The 16529-nt window shown below is 36.0% G+C and overlaps 2 protein-coding genes across 2 annotated transcripts; both read left to right on the plus strand.

Annotated features, from left to right (window-relative positions):
• Positions 1-48: 48 nt before the first annotated feature.
• On the plus strand, positions 49-6342 carry LOC131526270 (trichohyalin-like). Its single transcript, XM_058754472.1, has one exon. It carries the CDS (start codon positions 181-183, stop codon positions 6340-6342), a length of 6162 nt encoding a protein of 2053 aa, XP_058610455.1. The 5' UTR covers positions 49-180.
• Positions 6343-6371: 29 nt separating this feature from the next.
• LOC131525126 (trichohyalin-like) lies at positions 6372-16031 on the plus strand. The gene is made up of 2 exons (XM_058752504.1): positions 6372-12717; positions 12994-16031. Exons 1-2 carry the CDS (start codon positions 6372-6374, stop codon positions 16029-16031), a joined length of 9384 nt encoding a protein of 3127 aa, XP_058608487.1.
• Positions 16032-16529: the final 498 nt, after the last annotated feature.

Genomic DNA, 16529 nt, shown 5'->3' on the forward strand with positions numbered 1-16529 from the left:
TCAGGATCTGCAGAGAGAAATAGACAATGACAGAAACATTATAATAAAAGGCAGAATTCAGCTTGATCTGAGACAATCTGAGCTAGACAAACAACAGACAGAAGTGAATGATATTATGGAAAAAATGTGGAATGAGAGAAGCCAACTAGATGAAGATAAAAAAGAGATGGAAGAACAGAAATGGCAAATGAAAAAGAAAGAGATGATGTAGACCAAAGCAGAAAAGATCTGACCGCAGACCTAAAGATGGTGACACTTCAGAAACAAGCGACTGAAGATGAGAAGAACAAGTTAAAACAGATGAAGATTGAGCTGCAAAGAGAAGTGGATGATATCAGAAAGCTAAAAGAAGAAACACAAAATGAGAGACAGAGTCTGGAAAAGATGGCCGAAAAACTTCACAAAGAGAAAGAAGATATTGCTAATCTTGCTGGAGATACAAAGAGGGAATATGAGATTCTGGATGAAATTAAAGTTGCAAATGACTCTTTAATGGCAGATCTACAAAGAGAGAAAAACAATCTTGAGGAAATGAGATTGAACATCTCCAAACAAATTGATGATATTGAAAATGAGAAAGTGAAAATAAGACTGAGACAAAATGAACTAGATCAACTACAAGCAGAGATTCATAAACAACAAAGTGAAATGAAAAAGGAAAAGAACAACATTGAAAGTGAAAGAGCTGCAATGACCAGAGAAAAACAGGACATGATGACTGAGCTGAGAAAGAAGTCTGAAGATGTTGAGCTTCAGATGAATGAGGTATTGACTGAAAAGGAAATACTGGAAAATGATAGACAACTGCTGAAGAGAGACATGGAAGATCTGCAACTAAAAATAGTTTATGTAGACAGAGACTCAGAGAGTCTGAAACTTGAGAGAGAAGCTTTGGAGAACGAGAAGGAAGTAATAAAACAGATCAAAACTGACCTGCAACGAGAAACACATGAGATTGAGAAGATCAAACTACAAACACAAGATGAAAGACAAAAGCTGGAGGAAATGACAGCTCAACTCCAGAAAGAGAGAGAAGAAATTGACAATCTCACTGAGGAGACAAAAAGAAAAGGCATTGTCTTTGATGAAATGAACATTCAATCTGATAGAGACATGCTTGAGAAGGAAAAACATGATCTTGAGAAAATCAAAAGGGAACTTGCTAAAGCCAAGGAGGATCTTGAAAAAGAAAGAGAAAAGCAAGGAATCATTCTGGCAGGGATACAGAAAGAGAGAGACAACCTAGAGGAGATGAACGAGACCATCACAAGACAGATGCATGATATTAAAAATCAAGAGGAACAAATGAGACAAAAACAGCATGAACTCGAACAACTGAAAACTGAAATTCAAAATCAGAAACAGGAACTAGACAATGACAGAAACATTATAATAAAAGACAGAAGTCAGCTTGATCTGAGACAATCTGAGCTAGACAAACAACAGATAGAAGAAAGAAGAAGACAACTAGATAAAGATAAACAAGAGATTGAAGAACAGAAACAGCAAATAAAGAAAGAAAGAGATGATGTAGACCAAAGTAGAAAAGATCTGACCAAAGACCTAAAGATGGTGACACTTCAGAAACAAGTGTTTGAAGATGAGAACAACAAGTTAGAACAGATGAAGATTGAGCTGCAAAGAGAAGTGGATGATATCAGAAAGCTCAAAGAAGAAACACAAAATGAGAGACAGAGTCTGGAAAAGATGGCTGAAGAACTTCACAAAGAGAGAGAAGATATCGTTCATCTTGCTGAAGATACAAAGAAAAATAATAAAATTATGGATGAAATGAAAGTCGCAAATGAGTCTTTAATGGCAGATCTACAAAGAGAGAAAAACAATCTTGAGCAAATTAGATTGAACATCTCCAAACAAATTGATGATATTGAAGATAAGAAAGAGAAAATGAAACTCAAAGAAGATGAACTAGATCAACTACAAGTAGAGGTTTATAAACAACAAAGTGAAATGAAAAAGGAAAAGAACAACATTGAAAGTGAAAGAGCTGCAGTGATCAGAGAAAAACAGGACATGATGACTGAGCTGAGAAAGAAGTCTGAAGATGTTGAGCTTCAGATGAAGGAGATATTGACTGAAAAGGAAATGCTGGAAAATGATAGACAACTGCTGAAAAGAGACATGGAAAATCTGCAACAAAAACTAGTTAATGTAGACAGAGACACAGAGAGTCTGAAACTTGAGAGAGAAGCTTTGGAGAATGAGAAGGGAGTAATAAAACAGATCAAAACTGACCTGCAACGAGAAACACATGAGATTGAGAAGATCAAACTACAAACACAACATGAAAGACAAAGGCTTAATGAAATGACAGCTCAACTCCAGAAAGAGAGGAAAGAAATCAATGATCTCATTGAGGAAATTAAAAAGAAGGGAGATATTCTGGATGATACCTATACTGAAATACAAAGGGAACAAGAAGAAATTGAGAGAGGCAAAGATTTGATTAGAAAGGAACGGTCTGACCTAGAGAAAACCAAAGCTGAGATGTCTCAAACCAAGGAAGAGCATGAAAAACAGCTTTCTGAACAAAAAACAAACATTGAGATCACTCTGGCAGATATACAACAAGATAGAAACATGCTTGAACAGATGAGTGAGAATATAACAAGAGAAAAAATGGCACTTGAAGATGAAAAGCAAGAGTTACGAATAGAAAAGAAAGAACTTGAAAGAATGCGAGAAGACATCGAAAGAAAACAAGAAGATATTGATCACCTTAGGTCTGGCATAAAAGAAGAGAGTCTGCTTGAGAAGTCAGAGGCTGAAATGGTTCTTCGACAGAGTGACGTGGATGTAGTCAAATCTTTAACAGACAAAGAAATGTCAGATTCAGATGGAAAAAGTGTTTTGATGAAACAGATGCTGGAAATTGACTTAAAAGATGCATTAGAAACAGATGTTGAGAGTGAAAAGTCAGACTCACCTGAAGTTGAGGATGTACCTTATAAACAGGAGATAATGTTGGAGAAGAAGTTTATTGAAGATGAAAAGGACAAACTGCAACAGATGAGAGCTGAACACATTGAAAAGGAAAAGCAGGACATGCAAAACGAAATACAGAAGCTAGAAGAAATGTCAGCTCAACTTCAGGAAGAGAGAAGAAATCTTGAAAGTCTTAATGAGGAGATTAATGTTCAAAAAATTAATCAACAAAAGCAAGCAACTGAGTTTGAAATGGAGAAGACTGATTTAGAGAAAATCAAAACAGAAATTGCTAAAGCCAACAAACTTCTTGCAGAACAGCAAGAAAAGAATGAGATAGCTATAAAAGAGATGCGGACAGAGAGAGACGCTCTTGAAGAAATGAGGGTGAACATCTCAAAACAAGTGGAGACTATTCAAAAAGCGAATGAAAGTCTTTCTCGCAGAGAAAGTGAAGTTGCAAAGCTGCAGGAAGACATTTTGCAACAACAACATGAAATGGACGAACTGAAAAACACAATCATGATGGAAATGAGTCAACTTGACCAAAGACAAACTGACATTGATCTATTACAGCGAGAGGTTGATGATCTAATGGAATTCACAAAGACAGAAATGACCAACGTAGAAAGAGAAAGAGTGGAAATGATGGCACAGAAGAGAAATATGGAGATAGATATGGTCTGTCTAGAGGAAGAAAAGGAGACCTGTGAACAATTGAGACTAAAATTACTTGAGGAAAAGGATCAGGTTGAAAAAGACAGAGAGCTGTTGACCAAAAATTTGGACTTTATGGAGAGGGAAAAAATGTATATGGAGAAAGAATTAAAGAATCTAAAAGTTGAAAAGCACACCTTTGAAAATGAGAAAGAGGAACTAGAGAGGATGAAAACTGATCTTCAAAGACAAGCTGAAGACTTGAAGAAACTATCTGAGAAGACAAATAATGAAAGATGGAGGGCAGTAGAGATGGCAGCCACATTTAAAAAGCAATTAGATATCAGTGGTATTCCAGTGGACTACCAAAAGGCGGAAGAGCTCATGGATGAGACAGAGAAGCAAAGAAAGGAAATTCAGTCTGCCAAAGACTTGCTTCAAGAAGAAAGATCTGAGCTGGCGAAAACCAAGGCAGAGCTAAACCAAGCCATGGAAGAACTAGATAGACAAAGAACTGATTTACAGAGAGATAAACACATTCTGAAGCAAATGAGTACAAATAACTTAAGACAAATAGCTCAAATTGAAGATGAGAAGGAAAAAATACAACACAAAGAGAATGAACTAGAACAAATGAGAACAGAACTTCACACTAAACAAAAAGAAATGGATAACATGAAAAACAACATAATAAAAGAAAAGGCTGATTTACAGAATCTGGAACAAAAGAGAGCTGAGCTGGCTAGAGACTTGGAAAACCTCCAAATAGAGAAACAAGCTTTTAAAAATGAGCAAGATGAGCTGGTAAAGAAGAGAGAGGATATTAAGAAGATGAAGCTAGAAGTTCAGAAAGAAAGGCAGAGGGCTGCAGAAGAGTTAGACAAAGAGAGGCAACAATTTGCTAAGGAGATTAAAATGAAAAATGACACCCTGGATGAAATACAAGCTGAGACAGAAAGACAAAAACAAGCCATTGCTGTAGACAAAGTGAATGTTACAAAGGAAAAGATGGATCTGGAAAAAACCAAGGAACATTTCAACAGGCAATCTGAAGAGATTGACATAATTCGTGAAAACCTACAGAAAGACAGAGAAAGTCTTGATCAGATGAGTGAGGAGATCTTAAAGCAAAAACATGACATAGAGAGAGAAAGAGGTAAACTTTTGCATGAAAAGGAATTGACTGAGAAAAGCAGAACACAACTGAAACGAGACATAGATGATATGAAACAAAATAAATCAAATCTGCATAAAGAATTAGAGGAGATAAAAGTTCAAAAACAGGATATTCAAGATGAAAGAGTTAAGCTAGAGCGAATGAAATCTGAGTTAGCAAAAGAAAGAAAAGCAAATGATGAAATGTTGAGAGAGGCTAAAAAAGAAATGGAGAAATATGAGGAGATCAAATCAAATATTTTAATCCAAAAAGAAGAGTTTGAGACTAAAAGACACTCAGAGGAAGAAGAACTCATCAGTATGAGAGCTGAAATACTCAAACAGAAAGAGGAATTAGAGGAAAAGATGCAAAAAACTAAACGTGAGATGAAAGAATTGAAGCTTCTTCAGGATGAAACTGATAGCAAAAAGAAAGATCTTGATCACAAGATGAGACAGGCAGCGAGAAAGAGAGATGAGCTGGAGAAAATGAGAGCTGATATTGAAGGTGCAAATGAGAAACTTGAAATGGACAGGGTCATGTTAAGTATAGAGCGTGATGACATGGAGCGAATGAAAGCTGAGAAACAACGAGTGGGAGAAGAACTACAATCTTGTACGGAAGAAAGAGGTGGAGATCTGGAAGAGAAAGAACAAATAAACACCAAGATACAGAGGCTTATTCAAGAGGCTGAAAAGACTAGGGAAATGGCCTGGAGAACAAAACATGACCTGGAAAGAAGCATGCAGAGAGATGTTAATGTTCAAGCGGATTCAGAGGAAAGGCAAGAAATGAGTGATTACATGCAGAGACTGATCCAGGAAATTGAGCATGTCAGAGAGGTTCTCAGAAGAATGAAAGATGAAGTCAAGACTGCTAGAAAAGAAAGATTTGAACTGGAGAACATGAGACTGGAAGTCGAAGCCATGAAACAGAGCATGAAGGAAACCTATGAGCAACAGAACAAGGAGATACAAAAAGTGAAACAGCAAACTGAGAGTACCAAAGACTTGTTGAGCAGAGAGCGACGTGATCTTGAGAAAAATAGAGCTGATTTGGAAAGACAAAAACAAGAAATGGCATTGGACAAACAAAAACTCCATGACGAAAATGAACTGGTGAAGAAAGAAAATGTTGACATTAAGAAACAATATGAAATTCTCAAAAACCTTCTTGAAGAAACAACTAGAGAAAGCACAGTACAAACAGTTAAACCTTCCAGAAAAAAAGAAGTAATGAGGAGAGATTCAGAGGAATTAAGGGACAAAATGGAATCATTAAGCATGGCTGACCAGCAAGAAGAGAGTAAGAGTCAGACAGATGAAATTAACAGACAAATAGACAAACTGACAGAGTTGAAGGCTGAGCTGGATCAACAGCAGGTAGAACTTCAGAAAACTAAAGCAGATTTAAAACATCAGATGGATGAGCTAGAAAGCATGAGGTCTGAGATATTACAACATGAAAAGGACACGAGAGAGGTGGAGCTGATGGATATACAGAGCCAGAGAGAAGTTCTAGAAACAAGGATTCAGAAAATGATGCATGAGAAGGGAGAAATGGAAGTCTTAAGGTCTGAATAGTCCTAGAAAAGAAAGATCTGGACCAGAAGATGAAACAAGTGATAAGAAAGAGGAATGAGGTGGAGAAAATGAAGACTGAGATAGCAAAGGCAAGAGAGGAGATCAACAGAGAGCGGCAGGAGCTGGAAATACTCAAGATTGATGTTCAAAGTGCAAGAGAGGATTTTGAGCTATTGGTGGAGAAAACAGTGAATCTAGAAGATGGAGAAAGTAACAATGCTGACATCCAAAGACTAATTTTAGAGGTTGTGAAAATCAGGGAAATGGTGAGAAATCTAAAAGTTGATATGGAGAGCAGGATGGAGGAAAGTGAGGTGGTGAGAGATGAAAAGGAAAACTTCAAGTCTGAGATCCAGAGGCTCATTCAAGATATTGGACAAATAAGGGAAAATCTTGGAAGCCTTAGAAAAGAGATAGAAACCACCAGAAGAGACAAGAATGAATTGGAGAAGATGAAAGCAGAGCTTGCAGAAAAGCAACAGGAGGAAGAGAGCATGAGAGAAATGCTGCAGAAAGAAAGAGAAGAACTGGAGCAGCTGAAGGATGAGATAAACAGAGAAAAGGAGGATGTGGAGACCAAAAGAGAGCTGGTTAAGGTAGAAGTAGCTAAAGAAATAATGGAAGAGTTTAAGGATTCAAGAAAGAACAAGGAAGAACTACAAATGGTCACTGAGGAACTCTTGAGAAACAAGAGTGATCTGGAACAGCTCAACAGAGATATACAAAACCTATGGCAAACCATGGAAGAAATGAAAATCCTGCATGAAAAGAAAAGGGCTGAACTGGAAGGCATTACTTCTGAAGTAAAGAGAGGAGAGCAGATACTGGAGAAGCAGAAACATGAGTTGGAAAAGAAAAGTCGGATTGTTGAAGAAATAGAGAAAAAGAAAGATACACTTGAAAAGATCAATATGGAAATACTGAGGAAGCAAGAAGATATAGAAAAAGAAATGGACAATGTAAGGCAAGAGAAGCAGGAGCTGGAGCTCTCTAGAAGTGAACTACAGAGACAGAGAGTTGATGTTGAATCTTCAAAACATGCTTTGATCATGGAGAAGGATTGGTTAGAAGATGAACAAACTAAAATCAATCAACAAAGGCATGAAATGAGTGCTACAATGAAGGCTTATGATGTGGAACTGAAAAATCTAGAAAAGATGAGGAATGAACTAGAAAACGAGAGGGCTAAACTTGATGAAAAGTTCCATGATGCTATAAAAATGGAGGAGAAACTACAGGAGATGAAGAGTGAACTAAACAAAGAAAAAGAGCAATTGGAAGAAATGAGGCAGATGGTCAGCACAGAGAGGTATTTGATTGAACAAGAGAATGCTGAGCTTCAGAAGAAATCAGAGATCACTGACAGACTCATTCAGGAAGCAAACAATGAGCGGGACAGATTAACAGACCTCAGTCTAAAACTTCAAAAAGAAAGAGAAGATATAGAGAATATCATCACAGAAATAGAGACCAAGAAGAAAGATCTCAATATAATCAGTGCAGAACTTCAAAATGATAAGATACGACTGAAAAATGACAGGGATGTTTATGAAAGGGAAATGACACATCTGCAGCTTAAGAGGGAAGTGTTAGTGAGAGAAACAGAGGACCTGGAAAGAAAAGCATTCCAGCAGAAAGAACGAGATGAGATAGCGAAACAAGAGATTCAAAATCACAAAGAGGCTCTAGAGCAAATGAAGGTGGACATTCTGAAGGAAAGAGATGATGTTGACAAAGAGAAGAAAAATATACATTCAGAAAAACAGAAACTGTATACACTTCGAGAAGAACTACAAAGAAAGGAAAGTGAGCTTGAAAACAGAGTAAAAACTGTAATGGAGGAGCAGCAGCAGCAGCAGAAACAGACTCAAGATGAAATGTATAAAATCGAGAAGGAGATTCAAAATAATCTGGAAAGAAAGGAGGCCGAAATTCAAGAGGAGAGACAGCGATTAATGGAAATGGGTGAAACAATTACAAGAGAATACAATGAATACAGAAAGCTGACTGAAGAAGTACAGAAAGAAAAAGAACAGCTTGAAATCAGCAAAAAGTTGATGGACCAAGAGAAGGCTAAACTTGAAAACATGAAAAATGATCTGGAGAAACAATTACAAAATCTAAGACACGAGAAACTGAATGTACAAGATGAGAAGAATGCACTAGAACAGATAAGAGAAGAATCCAAAGAGATCCAAAATGTTATCAAGAAGGAAAGAAAAGATCAAGAGAAATGCTGCTTGGAAATTGAGGGTGAAAAGCAAAGAGTGAAGGAAGAAATCAGACAATTAGAAAGACAAAGGGAAGAAACTAACAAACTTCACAGTGAGTTGCAAATAATTAGAGATGGCATTAAAAGTAAGAAAGAAAAGTTTGATAAAGAAATGGAAGAATTACTGCAAATGAGGGTTGAACTGGAGAGAACAAAAGTAGAAATTGAAAAGGATAATCAACAACTTCAAGACGATAAATTTAATCTTGAAAAGACAAAAGCTGAGATAAAGATACAGACAGATAAAATGATAATAATAGACACCAACCTAAAGGAGAAAGAAAGAGAAATTAAAATCCAACTAGATAAAGACAGAGAAGAAATTAAATGTTTGTCTGAAGAGACTGAAATGAAAATGAGGGACCTTGATGAGATGATAAACGAGATGGAGAGACAAAAGCAAGAAATTGAGAAAACAAAAGTGATGCTTGAAAAGGAAAAGACAGAAATTGCCAAAGAAAAGAAAGACTTGGAAAAACAAATGATGGACCAGATTGAGCAGATACAAAAGGACAGACTGGCCCTTGAGGAGATGAAGGAAGAACTTCTTCGTGAAAAACAAGAAATAGAGGAAGAGAGGAATAACTTGACAACTTTAAGAAACAAACTAGAAGTTTTAAGAGCAGAGATACAGAACAAGCAAAATGAAAATGAAATTTTGAAGAAGAAACTTATTTTGGAAAAATCAAACATTGAGGAACGGCAGATGGAGGTACTCAACCAACAGCGACAGGATGATCAATCCAGGGAAGAAAACAAAAAAGAGAGAGAAGATCTGGAAAAACAGAGATTTGAAACTGAACAGCAGAAACAGACACTGGAGCTTAACATCATAAAAATGAATGAAGAGAAGCAAATACTTCAGAAGGCCAAAGAAGAAATGGAAAACATAACATACATGACCAACAAAGAAAGAGACAAGGTTGAACAAATGCAAGGTGAAATACACCATCAGATTCAGTCAATTGAACTACAAAAGCAACTCATGCAAGACAAGCAGAATGCTCTTGATGAAAAAGAACTAAACATACAGAGGAAGGAAAAGGAAGTAGAGAAGAGAAACATAGAATTAGATGGAATAGCTGCTCAGCTTCACATTGAACAGGAAGATTTAGACAATGCTCTTAAGGAAACCAAAAAGAGACAACATGCCCTTGAAGAGATGCAAGTTGATACAGAACTGCAAAAACAAGAAAATAATAAGGAATTTGAGTTGCTTAAGAAGATACGGCATGAAATAGACAATGAACATATAGAAATGAAGCAGAAAAAAGATGATCTGCAGATCTGGACTAAACAACAGAAAGATAAGTTTCAAGTCCAGTTAGAAGAGCTAGAGAAAGAAAGAGAAAAACTGGAAAAAAATAAGATAGAGCTTCTTATTGAGAGAGAACAAACTGAAAAAGAGAAAGCTGATATAAATAGGGTAAATGATGAAATAGAATCAGTGAGACAAAGAGTGATAAATCAGAAGACTGAGCTGGAGCAGAGAGATAAATATATTACTGAGCAGCAGCAAAGACTGGATCAAAGTGTAAGAGAGGTAACGGAAGAAAGAAGGGAAATGGATGAATTGAGGATTGAGCTAGAAGTTCAGAGACAAAGAATGCAAGAGGACATGAAGACTATTGCAAAGCAGGAAAACGCACTTGCGCAACTGAGAGATGAAATGCAAAGAGAAAAACAAGACATTGGTGAAAACAGGAACATGAATAACAAGTTAATGAAAGATCTGGAAATCACAAAAGCCAAGCTGGTGGAACAACAAGAAGTGATCCAAACTGAAGCAGAAAAACTCCAAGAGGAAAGAAAACTGGTTGACCAGACAAAATCTGAGGTTCAGAATGATGCTGAAAATCTGAAAAACATCTTAGAAGAGATCAAAAGGGAGCAAGAAGAAATGGAGATAAGGGAGGCCCACCTTAAACAAATGATGGAGCAATGTGCCAATGCCATGGAAGAAAATAAGAGGAAGAAGAGTGAACTAGAAAAGACTATTGATGACATAGAAGAGCAAAGTCAACTGATTAAGACTGAGAAAGACCATCTGGAAAAAGAGAGAAATAACATTGAAAAGGAAAAAGAAGATTTGCAAAAACGAGTTGATGGCCTGGAGATGCACATGACAGAACAAATAGAAAAAGAAGAGATGAGTAAAAGATCAATGGATGATGAGAAAAAGCTTTTTGAGGAAAAGGCTAGCGAAATTCTGAGACAGAGAGATGAAATCGAGAAAGAAAAAGAGGACATGATGAAGAAGTGGAACGAGCTGGATGTTCTCCAGAAGACATTACAAAAACAAAGAGAAGAAATGGAAGAAATCAAATATGAGTTACAGATTGAAAAGGCTGAAATTAATCAGCAGAAGCAAAGATTGAAGGAGAGTATAAGAGCTGTGAATGAGGAGAGAAGAGATCTGGAGAACATGAGGAATGAATCTGAAGAATATAGACAACAAATGGATGAAGAAATAAGAGTAAAACTAAAGATGGAGAGAGAGGAACTTCATCAGATGAAGAGTGATCTGGAAAGACAGAAAACTGAAATAGATCATGAGCAGAAGAAAATAGATGATGACAGAAATATAATTGAACTGGGAAGAAATGACCTGGAGAAGATGCGGTCTGAAATAATGTTACAAAGAAAGCAAATAGAAGAAGAGAGATCAGAACTTGACAACAAAATAAAACAGACTGATCTAGAAAAATGTGAAAATGAGAAGAGCAAAGAAACTGTACAGAAGATATTGGATGAGGTAGAAGAACAGAGAAATTATATTAAACTCCATGAAGAGAAACTTGTACTTGAGAGACAAAAGATCAATGATGAAAAAGATTTTCAGGCTCAAATAAAGACTAAACTGCAAAAAGAGAGTGAAGAAATCAGCTGCACGCAAGAGGAAATAAAGAAGGAGAGAGAAACACTGAAAGAAATGGAAGCTCTTCTACAAAAGGAAAAGGAAGTACTTAAGAGTGTTGCTGAAGAAACAAACAGACGAAAAGAAAATCTGGAAATGATGAGCGCAAACATAAATGAACAAAAACAAGAGCTGAGAAAATACAGATCGGTTCTAGAGCAAGAGAAAGATGAAATAAAAAATAAATGGATACAGTTACAGCAGAGAATTTATGAATTTGATACTCAAGTCAGACAACAGAAGGAAAAGGATTTAATGAAACAGGAGGAGATGGAAGAAGATAGAAAAAGTCTAGAACAGACCAAAGTCAAGATCCTGGAGCTGAAGACTAAAGCTGAGCAGGAACAACAAGACATAAGCCTAAAAATACAAGAGTTGAACACACTGCAAGAACATATTGTGAAAGAAAAGGAGAAAGAAGCAGAAATTATATTAAAAGCTAAGATGGAAAGAGAAGAACATGATCAGATAAAGAGTGAACTGGAAAGAGAGAAAACTGAAATGGACAATGACTGGAAGACTATTGAACAAGAAAGAGAAGACCTGGAGAAGATGCGGTCTGAAATAATGACACAAAGAGAACAAATGGAAAATATGAGAGAAGCAATCAAATTAGAGAGATCAGCACTTGTCCAGAAAACACAAGAGATTGATCTAGAAAATAATGAAAAGTACAAAGAAAAGGTTCAGAAACTATTGGACCAGGTGGATGAACAGAGAAATTACATTACACTCCAAAAAGAAGAACTACACTCACTGAAAGAACAGATTATTAAAGAAAAAGAAATTAGCATAAAAGCAAAGATGGAAAGAGAGGAACTTGACCAGATAAAGAGTGAACTGGAAAGAGAGAAATCTGAAATTGATCATGAGCAGAAGAAAATGGATAATGACAGAAAGGTGATTGAACAGGAAAGAAAAGACCTCCATAAGATGAGGTCTGACATAATGACAGAAAGAGAGCAAATGGAAGACATGAGAGAAGCAATTAAACTAGAGAGATCAGCACTTGACCAGAAAATGCAAAAGATTGATCTAGAAAAGAATGAAATTGAAAGGAACAAAGCAATAGTTCAGAAATCAATGGATAAAGTAGAAGAGCAAATAAAATATATTAAACTCCAGAATGAAGAACTTGACCTTGAAAGACAAAAGATCAATGATGAAAAATATCTTCTAGCTCAAAGTAAGACAGAGCTGCAAAAAGAAAGTGAACAAATCAATTATATGGAGGTGGAAATAAAGAAGGAGAGAGAAACACTGAAGGAAATGGAAGCTCATCTACAAAAGGAAAATGAAGAAATTGAGAGCGTCACTGAAGAAACAAAGAGACAGAAAGAGGATCTGGACAAACAAAAACAAGAGTTGAAGAACAGCAGAGACCTTCTAGAACAAGAAAGAGAAGAAATAAACCATAAATGGACACAGTTACAACTGAGAATTTATGAATTTGATGCTCAAGTCAACAAACAGAAGGACGAATATCTAACAAAACAAAAGGAAATAGAAGAAAGTAAAGGTCTAGAAGAGATCCTGGAAATGAAGACTAAAGCTGAGCAGGAACATCATGATGTAAACATAAAAATACAAGAGTTAAACATGCTGCAAGTACAGATTACTGAAGAAAGAGAGCAACTACAAGAAATCAGAAATAAGGTTTTGAATGAAACAGCCACACTTGAGATGAGAGCTGCTGAGATAATTCAACAACAACAAACACTGGATGAGAATCTGAAAGAAATGAGATACGAGAGAAATGAACTTCATAGGATGCAAAAGGAACTTCAGGCTGAAAGACACCAAATGGAAAAGGAAATGAATACCAAAACTGGTGAATTAATCAGAGACAGACAAGAAATTGAAATGAGCAAGAACATGACAAACAAACTAACAGAGGACATGGACATCATGAAAGCTAAACTTATTGCACAAGAAGAAGACATGCAAGTTGAAAAAGAAAAACTAAATGAAGAGAGAAAAGAATTTGAACAATTAAAGAGTGATACAGAAAGAGAGAAACAAGAACTCAGTAAGAATAAAGACATCATGAATACAGTAAAAGAGGAACTTCACCTGGAAAAGAAGAGAATGAATGACGAGAGGGAAGAGATGGATGTGAACAGTAAGAAAGTTCAATTACAAATACAGACAGACAAAGAGATGATTGCTAAAATGAAAGCCCAACTCCAAAGTGAGAAAGATGAATTTGACCATATCAGAGAAGAACTGACAGGGAAGAGAGAAGAAATGGAGAAAGAATGGGCAGCATTAGAAGCAGAAAAACAAACTCTACAGCAAAACAGCAATGAAATCTTGAGACAAAGGGAAGACACGGAGAAGGAAATAGAGGGCATTTTGAAAAAGAAAGAAGAACTAGAAAAGCTTCAGACAGAAATCCTGAAACAAAAAACTGAATGTGAAAACATTACAACGGAGAAATATTTGCTTGAAATGTTAAGAACTGAGTTAGATCATAAGCAGCAGAAGATGGAAGATGACAGGAAGGTGATTGAACAGGAAAGAAAAGACTTGGAGAAGACAAATTGTGAAATAGTGACGCAAAAAGTGCAAATGGAGAAAGATCTCGAGAAGGAAATCAAATCAGAGAGAGTGGTAAAGGTCCAGAAAATGCAAGAGACTGATTTAGAAAAGGATGAAATTGAAAAGAAGAAAGATATAGTTCAGAAACTAATGGATGAGGTGGAGGAACAGAGAAATTATCTGAAACTTCAAGAAGAGGAAACTGAACTTGAAAAGCAAAAGATCAGTGATGAAAAATATTTTCTTGCTCAAACTAAGACTGAACTGCAAAGAAAAAGCGAACAAATTGGAAATACAGAAGAGGAATTAAAGAAGGAGAGAGAAACACTGAAGGAAATGGAAGCTCATCTACAAAAAGACAAAGAAGAAATTAAGAGTGTCATTGACGAAACAAACAGACGAAAAGAAGATCTGGAAAAAATTAACACAGACATAAATAAACAAAAACAAGAGCTGAAGAACTGCAGAGACCTTCTAGAAGAAGACAGAGAAGAATTAAATCATAAATGGACACAGTTACAACAGAGAATTGATGAATTTGATGCTCAAGTCAGTAAACAGAAGGACGATTATATGAAGGAACATAAAAAGATGGAAGAAGAAAGAAAAAGTCTAGAAGAAATCAAAGCTAAGATCCTGGAGCTGAAGACTAAAGCTGAACAGGAGCAGATTACTAAAGAAAAAGAGAAAAAAGAAGAAATGAGAGCAAAGATGGAGAAGGAAAAACTTGATCACCTAAAGAGTGAACTGGAAAGAGAAAAAACTGAAATTGATCATGAGCAGAAGAAAATGGATGATGACAGCAAAATGATTGAACGGGAAAGAAAAGAACTGCATAAGATGAGGTCTGACGTGATGACAGAAAGAGAGCAAATGGAAGACATGAGAGAAGCAATCAAACTAGAAAGATCAGCAATTGGCCAGAAAATGAAAGAGATTGGTCTAGAAAAGGATGAAATTGAAAGGAACAAAGCAATAGTTCAGAAATTAATGGATAAAGTAGAAGAGCAGAGAAAAAATATTAAACTCCAGAAAGAAGAACTTGACCTTGAAATACAAAAGATCAATGATGAAAAATATCTTCTAGCTCAAAGTAAGACAGAATTGCAAAAAGAAAGTGAACAAATCAAATACATGGAGGTTGAAATAAAGAAGGAGAGAGAAACGCTGAAGGAAATGGAAGCTCATCTACAAAAGGAAAAGGAAGACATTGAGAGTGTCACTGAAGAAACAAACAGACAGAAAGAGGATCTGGAAAAGATGCGCACAAACATAAATGAACAAAAACAAGAGATGAGTAAATACAAAGAGCTGCTAGAGCAGGAGAGAGAAGACCTGAACAATAAATGGACGCAGTTACAGCAGAAAATTGATGAATTTGATACTCAAGCCAGGCAACAGAAGGAAGAAGATTTCATGAAACAGAATGAGATGGAAGAAGAAAGAAAAAGTCTAGAACAGACCAAAGTCAAGATCCTGGAGCTGAAAACTAAAGCTGAGCAAGAACATCAAGACATAAGCCTAAAAATCCAAGAGTTGAACACACTGCAAAAACATATTATGAAAGAAAAAAAGAAAGAAGAAGAAATGAGAGTAAAAGCAAAGATGGAGAGAGAAGAACTTGATCATATAAAGAGGGAATTGGAAGGAGAGAAAACTGAAATGGACAATGACAGGAAGATGATTGAACAGGAGATAAAAGACCTGCAAATAATGAGGTCTGACATAATAACAGAAAGAGAGCAAATGGAAGACATGCAAGAAGCAATCGAATTAGAGAGATCAGCACTTGTCCAGAAAATTCAAGAGACTGATCTAGAAAAGCATGAAGTTGAAAAGAACAAAGAAATAGTTCAGAAATTAATGGATAAAGTAGAAGAGCAGAGAAATTATATTAAACTCAGAAAGAAGAACTTGACCTTGAAAGACAAAATATCAATGGTGAAAAATATATTCTAGCTCAAAGTAAGACAGAATTGCAAAAAGAAAGTGAACAAATCAAATACATGGAGGAGGAAATAAAGAAGGAGAGAGAAACACTGAGGGAAATTGAAGCTCATCTACAAAAGGAAAAGGAAGAAATTGAGAGTGTCACTGAAGAAACAAACAGACAGAAAGAGGATCTGGAAAAAATGAATACAGACATAATTGGAAAAAAACAAGAGTTGAAGAACTGCAGAGACCTTCTAGAACAAGAAAGAGAAGAAATAAACCATAAATGGGCAGCATTACAACAGAGAATTAATGCATCTGATGCTCAAGTCAAACAGAAGGAAGAATATCTAACAGAACAAAAGGAAATAGAAGAAGAAAGAAAAGGTCTAGAAGAGACCAAAGTCGAGATTCTGGAGCTGAAAACTAAAGCTGAGCAAGAACATCAAGACATAAGCCTAAAAATCCAAGAGTTGAACACACTGCAAGAACATATTACGAAAGAAAAAGAGAAAGAAGAAGAAA

Source organism: Onychostoma macrolepis, chromosome 19 (assembly GCF_012432095.1).
Source record: "Onychostoma macrolepis isolate SWU-2019 chromosome 19, ASM1243209v1, whole genome shotgun sequence".
Classification (NCBI taxonomy): domain Eukaryota; kingdom Metazoa; phylum Chordata; class Actinopteri; order Cypriniformes; family Cyprinidae; genus Onychostoma; species Onychostoma macrolepis.